The sequence below is a fragment of the Mytilus edulis genome, chromosome 8, assembly GCF_963676685.1.
Source record: "Mytilus edulis chromosome 8, xbMytEdul2.2, whole genome shotgun sequence".
NCBI lineage: Eukaryota > Metazoa > Mollusca > Bivalvia > Mytilida > Mytilidae > Mytilus > Mytilus edulis.
Genome location: NC_092351.1, coordinates 32,900,236 through 32,910,171, shown reverse-complemented (window position 1 = coordinate 32,910,171; position 9,936 = coordinate 32,900,236). Strand labels below are relative to the sequence as shown.

At 34.4% G+C, this 9,936-nt stretch overlaps 1 protein-coding gene and 1 pseudogene across 1 annotated transcript; both read right to left on the bottom strand.

Annotated features, from left to right (window-relative positions):
- Positions 1 to 1,103: 1,103 nt before the first annotated feature.
- On the bottom strand, positions 1,104 to 8,399 carry LOC139485403 (uncharacterized). The gene is made up of 5 exons (XM_071269868.1): positions 8,335 to 8,399; positions 7,441 to 7,608; positions 7,067 to 7,225; positions 6,376 to 6,552; positions 1,104 to 3,141 (listed from the first exon to the last, which is right to left on the bottom strand). Exons 2-5 carry the CDS (start codon positions 7,606 to 7,608, stop codon positions 1,933 to 1,935), a joined length of 1,713 nt encoding a protein of 570 aa, XP_071125969.1. The 5' UTR covers positions 8,335 to 8,399; the 3' UTR covers positions 1,104 to 1,932.
- Positions 3,101 to 5,821, bottom strand: LOC139485401 (uncharacterized; annotated as a pseudogene).
- Positions 8,400 to 9,936: the final 1,537 nt, after the last annotated feature.

Genomic DNA, 9,936 nt, shown 5'->3' with positions numbered 1-9,936 from the left:
ACAAATGCGTTTTTAACTCTTAAATAGGTCCTAGTGAAAACAGTATAAGTACCTTTTTGATCACTCAGCAAATAGAGTGAATGTATTTTAAACGAGTTCTGTACACAGAATAACAAGGCTCTGGAATGTTCTGACAACTGGACTACTTCATGCTAAAATTTCTGTGCAGGGACGCTTTGTATCGATTATTCGCTCAGACATTTTGTTACAGAAATTGTATTTGATAACACGTATGTGACCAAAGGTTTTTTTTATGTTATAGAAAAGAGTAATACCCAACCATTAGTAAGTCAACTGGTTAAAACCACATGTCGTGCGATTTTTTAAAGTACGTGTTTTATTTTCAAAAGGTTTTTGTTTTCTTTCTTAAGTTTTGCCTGGATTGGACTTACCGATTATGACGCAGACGATGTTTACACTTGGGAAGATGGTACCAATCAACTTTCATCAGCAGTGTATTGGTATCCCGGTTCAATATGTAAAAATAACGATATCTTTCATTTAGATTAGATAATGCGACATAGGCTCTGAATTGAAAAAAAATATGGCGATTAGAACGTGTGAACAATGCTCTGATTTATTTCATTGGATAATTATTAGTGTGGCTAAATGATCAAGTCACACATAACTTCTTAAATAATCAAATAAATAAAGTACGTGTAAACGCATATCGACAATATACTGTATTGCGCGTGCTTGCCATTTCAATAATATACTTCGTGATTTGATGGAGAAGATAATCAATGATTGTGCAAATACCTTTTATAGTATTAAAAAAAAACTTTTGAAATACAAATAGAAATTAATCACGAGTCCACATTGGAAAATCCTTCACATTATTGCAAGTTAGATATTCCTGCCGCTCATCAAGATCCTCCAGTCATGAGCGAAAAAAGTAACACGCAACGCCGGTTTAATGATAAATGATCCTGCTATGACCATATCCTCAGTGTCCAATATCTTCTTGCTACAGTTCCATTAAGTTATGGGTAGCAGAAACTCTGCAGGGAACTGGTGTGAGATGATATCGAACACTCCTGGAGTACCAAAATGGGGATATACCTTTCCTATAGATTCTAAACAAGGCAATGCTTAACTTTTAAGCAAACAACAATCCAAATGACTCAGTATAACAAAACCAATCAAGTCTATGTCATGAAATTAGCAATTAGGTGTCATGATTTCTATCATGTCTATTGTTCAACTCCTATTATGATGGACAATAAACATCAAAGACTAGAAGGACTTGTGGTGCCTCTGCATTGAATAAATTAAAAACAAAAATAACTCAACATTTCACATACAATCCTGTATATCACATTTTGGTACCACACGACTATAAACAGACAATGGGTGGGATGAGGTGGGATTAAAATAACTTCACTTGCAGGCTATAAACATACATTACAGTACAAACGTTGCCTATTCTGTCAAACGTTTGCCTCCTCATTGAGTGGATATTAAACAAATGAGACAGAATCACATGGACTTCCGCCTAAGTTAATTGGCCAATGAGGTTATGACCATATCCTCAGTGTCCAATATCTTCTTGCTACAGTTCCATTAAGTTATGGGTAGCAGAAACTCTACAGACTTCCTGAAGATGAAACCCAAAATCTCAAATACAGTATAATGCCTCTTCCCAAAACTCAAAATAAAACATATCTTCTTTCTTAATATTATTTATTACATAACAAGTGTTGTACAGATAACATAATTATACATTGCTCTTAGATTCACAAAATGTATGCATGGGTATTTTATAAATTTAACAATAATAACTTGTGCAATTTCAATTATTCAAATAAAACTTATCAAAATGATAGTTACGATGAAAACATTTTTAATTACCAATGCAAGTACAATGAATATGGTGCAAATACTTCATTAAACTTCCTCAATCTTAGGGCTAGATCACAATTAAGATTACTTTTACTCTTTGTTAAAAACATGAACTAAACTAGAATAGTCAGCTTGTTCTTTAAATACAGTTTCAATATTTTCAGACCCATTTGCAACTTGAGATAATCTCAATGCAATACTGCCTGCATCAACTAATGTATGAATTCTACTATAGTACTCGGCACTTGTTCTGCCAAACCAACCAATATGTTTCATTGCCTGGTCTACATTTTCAGCTGCCCCTGATAAAGCCATGGTAACTGCACAACCTGATCGAAAGCTATGGGGGGTTTCTCCTTCATAAATTCCCAACAGTGATAAGTAATAACGCAATCTCTCATACATGACAGAGTAATTGACAGCCTTATCCAACACTCTGCCTTTTTCAGAAACTATTCTGAACAAATAACCTACTGACATATCAACTGTACTGACTTGGCAAAAATTAACATAATCAAGCAGACCTTGTACAGGACAAATAGACAAGTCATCACACTTTTTTATAACAAATGTATTACTCTTTCCCTTATCACCTCGGAGTGTCTTTCCAAACGTATGTTGAAAAACCAAGCCACTATTATCATTTAATACTTTTACCTCCTGAGCAACAACTAAAGAAAGGTCACTAGCCCTATCACCTGCAAAAAATTGTAGTTTCATCCAAGCTCTATCTCTATACAGAATATACCTCTCCCGTAATGACAGACCAGGACTTTTAATTTCCCTATCAATGTATGAACACATTGCCTTAATTTTTGATAAAAATATAGGCTTAGCTTGTTTTGGCAATACATGTGCACTGGCTTGTTCTTCCCTGATTAGTTTAAGATATTCTTTTACTATTGGGGCACAAGCAGGGTTACCAGACTTAGAAAAAATGTCCCAATATCTCCCAAAGCCATTATCATCAAATATATTAACCAATTGATTAATCACCCCTTCAACTGTACCGGAAGCCAGTCGTTTTGGACAAAAACAGTCAAACTCCCCCTTTTGGCCTAAATGTTTGCAATGAACACCGTGAATAGTAGTTTTTCCAGAAAAATCCTTCCAAATTAAAAATCTTCGAATATCATCAGGTGTACAAACTGACAAATGTTTGCAATCTAAATCTTGGAGAAATTGGAGACAAGAACCTTGAAAACTTTTCTTCCTCTTGTGACCTGATGAACAAGTTATTCGTTTATCTAACTCGTCCATTCTTCCCTCAATTTTTTCCAAATCAATGTCACTATTTATCTGCAATGACAAATATAAGGTCCATTTTTAGGTCAATGACAAAAAATTTAACAATTAAAAATTGAAAATATCTTAATAGGACTTATAACCTCAAAAGAAATACAATGCACATGCATTACCCAATAACAATATACATATTTTTCATAAATGAAAAGATTAGCAACACTGGTACATTAAAATTATACAAAAACATTCAATTCATTTTAAGTTCACTTGAAATATCCGTATTACAGATGTATTACTTCACATGAAATATAAACAAAAATAAGATCAAGAAAAAGAAACTCTGAATGCCCACAATGGCCATCTTAAACCAAATTCATCAACAACAAAGCCTTTCCTTGAAGGTGCTTTGACAACCCCTTTTTGACCCCTAGCTCCTAGAAGAATGGAGGTTGATGAACAACTAGTCAACATTGGCCACCACATAGGAACTGGATAAAGTTCAGGTACCACAACTGTGCAAGAAACTGACTGTTCCTTCAAAAAACATAGCAAAGGAAAAATCAATACATAGGGTGGATATACATACATATTAGATTCTGCCTTTAAATCTTGGGAAAACACATTAACACCAGAGGTTTCTGGTGTTAACCATGGGGTAAAATGTCTAAGTGGCCTACTGTCTACTGATTGCATTACATTCGAGTCTAAAGACATAAGATCAACAGTATGTGGACCAAATCGAGAATCAACTAAAACCCATGAAGCATTACTCAACATAGTATCAGCCGTGTTCAAAATTCTAGAAGGACCATCAGCCTTATTCAGTTCAGATGGAACAAAACTTAGATGCAAATCAACATTTTGCCCAGCGACCAACTGAAATATATCCTTCATAATACAATTCAAGGCCGGACATTTGCTCCCTTGACTATTCCAGGCTCCTATTACCGCCATGCTATCAGTTAATACATCAACCCGAGAGTCTAATAAAGATTTTCCCAAAGATTGCAATGCCTTCAAAATGGCTTCAGCCTCCTTTTCATGAATAGGTCTAGTATCATCAGCCAACCAATAATCACCCATAGTCAAATGGTTGTCACCTAAATTCACAAGTGCCCCATATCTATAACCTGAAGAGTCTGTAACCATGTCAATCTTATTATGAAATTCTGGTCTCCATTTTGAGAAGCCTTCCCATTTGTCCAAAAATTTCCAATATTCAATCTCCTCTTTAAGAGGTCCAAATACCCTAACAGGCCTACTACATTTAGTACAAACAGAAATAGCAGCATTCACCTCCCTGCAAAAAAGCTTACAGCCAGGTACAGCTAATTGCATACTAATACACTTTCCAGAAAACCTTTGTAAAGTTCTCAAGTCTACCTCCTTAGAAGACAAAATCAATTCACGCAACTCAATAAATTTTTTCCGCTTATCCTCTGGTAAAATAAATGCTTGCTTTTCCGAATCAACGAAAAAAACCAAGAAATTTCTTACAAAATTCTGGAACCAATGAACACTTCTTAAGCGAAAGAGTATACCCTAGCCTTGTCAAAACCTCCAGCATAACATAAACCAACCTCCTACCTTCGAACTCTTTCTCCTCACTAGACTGCAATGGGCCCCCTCGAGTTACTGAAAACCTATCATCAATATATAATGTATTCAGTACATTTAATTTTCTTAAATATGATGTTACACACATCCCTATTGACTGGTATATGAATGGGCTTGCTTTCCAACCAAAGGGCAATGTTGTGTAAGTCATGTAAAATCCCCCAAACTGAATACCAAAATATGTAAATGAATGTTGACTAAGTTTAACATGGTCATAACCTGACTTTTCATCATATGTTACCATTAATGCATCTTTCTGTACTAATCTAGGAATATCTTTCAAAGTTTCAAGATGAAATGGTAAATCTTTCACCCACAAATTTAAAAAACGTTCATCATGGCATAAACGTGGCTTGCTGGGTTCGACTGTAAGTGGCATTACTATTCTAGGGGGTTCACATTCACCAACTGCTCCCAACAGCTTAACTGAACCCATAGCAATTTTCTCGCATAATTCTTTTGAAATAAAATCAATATGTTGCTTACAAATTTTTGAATTTTGAAAATATTGATTTGGAGGGATATCCGAATCATAGAAACGACCCTTAAAATTTCCTTTAAAGTATCTGAAAAAATCTGTAGCATCAACCCCATTTATAAGCCATTTTAGTATATCTTTATCATCTGTCCCTACTAGAATATCTTTCCAGTTAGACAAATGGTGATGAATCTGACCGCTTAGAAAAAGATCAGGATCACGCAAAGGAAAAGTCCCACTATCAAAATGAACACCACATGCACCATTCAGAACTTCTTCAGCCGAAGGAACGTGTGTTGTAAGTGAAGGAGTTTCACCTCCAAGTGTTACCCATGCTGGTTCTTGGCGTACTTGTACCTTTTCGGGATTAAAACCACTTTCCATTTCCCATTCTGGAACATGAATGTTGAATGAATTTAAACTTCCCAATGTATTACTATTCTGAAGAGAAAATAAAACTCTCTCTTTATCCAAGAACCAACATAAGAGCACTTTAAGGAGAAACCCCTTCACCTACAATCCACGTGGAACATGTAGAACCACTAGGGTATCAGTGACCCTTGAATTGTAAATGAAGACATTTCAAATAGAGAAAAATAAAATAAAATAAAAAACAAAATATTTCACAATAAATTAAAATTCCCCAATTAATTGAACATACAAATATACGAAAAACATTATTTTCCCTTTGCAGCCTTCATTTTGTCACAGTCTCTTATCTGATGACTTGTACTCTCGCAAAACAGACAAGCACCTCTCTGACGTATTCCAGAATTTCCAAAATTTCCAGAATTTCGGGGTCTACCCCTATAATTATTATTAAAGCCACCTGGATATGGCGGTTGCAAGTAAGGCATAGCATTGTATGGATACATACAAGGAGCCTGGTATGGCGGGTATAAATTATGCAATGGCGAATCTTCAGGTTTTGGAGTAGTATCCTTTTCAGGTTGCTTTTCCTTTAAACACTTCGACACAGCTTTTGTGATTGCATCCGCAACCTTACCACCCAGTACGGACAAACACAAAGAAGAGATATCTAATTTTAATTGATGTCGGTTTGCCTGACGTGTTAACTCTTCAAAGGTATCGGCATCATCATGATTAACCCGTCTTGCAGCTTTAGCAAGTTCCTCCAGAGTAAGTAATATGAGTGAATCACTAGGATTATCTTGCAGACAAAGTGTCCTCACCTTCTCCTTTAAGTTCTTAACAACTTCTTCTTTTGTAGTATTCTCTAAGTTAGCAATCCTGTCTTCCAAATCGTCCCTCTTCCTTTTATTTGTCCCATTGTTGTTGTTGTCACCACTACTCTGCACAATGTCACCACTCATCTGCACATTGACAGGATTAGCACTAGTAGTGGGAGTCTTAAAAACAGAAAACAAAATCGGTCTTAAAAACAGAAACAAAACCGGTATCATTATTAACACACATTACATAACACCAGTCAATGCCAGTGAATCACTATTAATATCAAAATTCTATGTAAATTACCACAGTGTTGTCAATATTTTCATTTATAAATATGAATAAACATATACTTGGATTCAACCAGTATGGATTACGTCACAGTAAGACAAGTAATTATGTATTAACCAACAAGACAATTTTATATTTTTATATGCTCGTTATGTGGTACAATTTGTTGCTCATAAGTGAAGGCCACACAAAGACCATAGATGATGGCATTGTCCAATTACTTCTTAGGTTATTATCTCATTGGCATACAATTTTAGAAATTCTCTAGTGCGATCATTGATTTGTCTTCTAAGCTTGTCATCCTAGTCAATGTGCAGAATTGTATATGTAAAATTCAATAGATTTAATTTTATCTGCCAGCCAAGACATTACATTCAAAGTGCAGGACTAGAAATTACTTACTTGATCTTGTGACTGGGTTAAATCTTGTCCACTAGGTTGCCCATATTCATTTGCATACAGTATCAAACAATGTGTGGCCCACCTGGCTTCTTCAACTGTATTATCTCTATTGGCAAATTGAAGTAAATCTTGTAGTTCTGCACCAGTTAAATCCAGAACCTGATCAATAATTTAAAACAAAAAATGACAAATAAAACTCAACAGAGCTTTTGTTTTACTTCTTGTACTAGTAACCTTGCTAAATTTAAATAAAACTGGTTTATTTATAATGTATTACAAAACACTTGACTTGCATATGATTGTCTATAAATGGTTTTAAAATAGTAGCAAGATAAATCAAGTCAAACAATGAAATGATTAATAGTACTACAAACCTGTTGCCTCAGATCATCCATGGATAAATTATCCAATTTGTTGTCCTTTTGAAAACGGGCAAACTCCTTTAAGCCCTGTGGTTGTCCTCCTCTTATTCTCTTAATAGCTGCCACTAACCGTACCCCTTTTAATGAGTGCCTCCGTTTCAAACACGTGGGTAAAACCATCTGAAAATAAATACACAACTCTACACACTAGTCTAGACATCAAATGACCTTGCGCACCTGTTGAGGGAAATCCCCTTTTGGCATTTTTTAAAAACTATCTGAAGTACCACACATAATAAACGAACATAGGCAAATGTTATTTATCATTATAATCTTAAAGAAACAAACAACATTTTTAAAAGTGTCTATCATTTGATTATATAAATCAAATCTTATAAAATCTATGATAACACGTGTCGAGCGCACCTTTCGCCACGACGGGATTGTTGAAAATCTTTATACCTCATTAAATTTCGTGAGAAACTATGAAAATGAACATATCTTATCAACCAGTTTAGAATATAAATACAATACAAATGTTAAAAAAACATTGGTCCTATAGATATAATTTATTTCGCACTCGACCTCGTGGTGTCGGACTTTCCGGCCAATCTAAAATTTATTATATCTCCTTGGCCCTGGTTATTTTTTCAAATTATACCTTATAACCCTTGTCATTATTCTTCAATTATATCTCAAAACCTCTTGCTTTATCAAAAAATAAATATTACCATCTCCAAATAAATCAAACCATCTCCTTGGCCCTCGCCATTTTTCCAGTATCCTATCTCATGGCCTCTTGCCCATTTAAAAATGTATTATGTCTATTGCTATTCTCAAATTACATGACCTCTTGTCATTCTTATATCATATGGCCTCTTGCCATTTAAAATAAAAAATATATACCTTTCCTATGAAGTATGTTGCCAACTTGGCCTGAGCAGTCAGGACACGGTCCGCTCTCTTCAGTGGATATTAAACAATGAGACAGAATCACATGGACTTCCGCCTAAGTTAATTGGCCAATGAGGTTAGGCCAAGAACACAAACTCACTATACATATTATCGTATGAACAATTAATATACATGTCGATTAATGAGTTTAAGAATAAATGTCACGAGTAAGAGCTCCTTGATAGAGTTTAATCGTGAATCTATATTTACTGATAAAATTATGATTAAATGTATTCTAGATGACTATCCTCCACAACCCAATGCACGATATAACGCATGTCTATGTGCAGTTATGCTTAATGGTGAAATGCATGACGTTGACTGCAGTAAAGGTTATAAGGTCGTTTGTCAGGTAGATGGTAGGTAAACATTTTCAAATCAATAATTAGATTCATTCAATGTTGATAATATGAATTTCTAAAATATAACTGAGATCTATAGCAAATTGCGGTGAAATTTGAAAGATTACAATGCATACAATTTTTATTGTATTGGCTTCTTTAAATCTTTGTGTTGACGGCGTTATGGATTTGATTCAATGCATGCATATTTTCTCTCTTTTAAAATATACAATAGGTTCAGAACTTTAAAATAAGCATTTTCAGACGCAACAATTGGTTTTGTCGCCAACTGCCTTATATAGGAACGTAGCTATCCTGTTCATTAGAAAAAGAACAATTAAATATTGAGAAATAAGTGTTGATGTAGAAATAGTGAGATATTTGAAGGGAACTATCTGTGATGAACCACATTTTTGTGCAAAATTAAGCAAAATGTGTTCTTTCTTCATACTATTTATAGAATACCGGACCCGCAGAGTACCTGTAAAAAGTGCCTTTTTTCTATAAAAAAAACCTGCGGCACAAAATATATTTTGCAGTTTTATTCACACCCTAAGCTATTCATAATTTGACAGTTTTTGCGATGAATATTTAGTAATGAAAATACAGAATACGAAAAGGCAACCATGTCACCTTTCTGAACATTTAACCCATTTGAATCGTGAAGAATCCTGAGTAAACCAACATATGATAACAATTAAACAACGGAAAAAAGTAAAAAGTAAAAAAAAAATAATATCGAACTCAGAGAAAAATGGAAAATGGAAAGCCTATTTCGACCCCGTACTTCAAGTCATTAAGAATATAAAATGTAAAAAAAAAATAAGTGTTTTTTATTTGTTTAACGTAGACTTGCCTATTTACATTCAATGTTGAATTGGAAAGACAGATACACAATTCGGAATAAGACATGTTTTCAAAATTAATAAAAAAAAAAAACCTGACACTTACTTTACTAAATTAACATGTAAACGGATGGTTTCATTGCCTAGCTATCAAAAAAGGTTCAACCTACCATTTTTTTAAATGTCCTGTAAAAATTCAGGACTATGACAGTGGTTATCTAGTATTTCGTTGCTATATATGAAGCAATACTGTTTTTTTATAATACGTTTGGCAACGATTGCATATTTTATTTACGACCATTGGGTCAATTCCACTACTGGTGGAGTTTTAATTCCCCGAGGTAATCACCAGCTCAGAAGTCAGCACT

What these genes read in the sequence shown, in the direction of transcription:
- LOC139485403 (XM_071269868.1), bottom strand. Translation starts at nt 7,608, where the DNA reads ATGGTTTTACCCACGTGTTTGAAACGGAGGCACTCATTAAAAGGGGTA. An exon ending in TGGATGATCTGAGGCAACAG is followed by an intron (nt 7,226 to 7,440) that starts GTTTGTAGTACT and finishes ATTATTGATCAG; the next exon opens with GTTCTGGATTTAACTGGTGC. An exon ending in TAACCCAGTCACAAGATCAA is followed by an intron (nt 6,553 to 7,066) that starts GTAAGTAATTTC and finishes TCTGTTTTTAAG; the next exon opens with ACTCCCACTACTAGTGCTAA.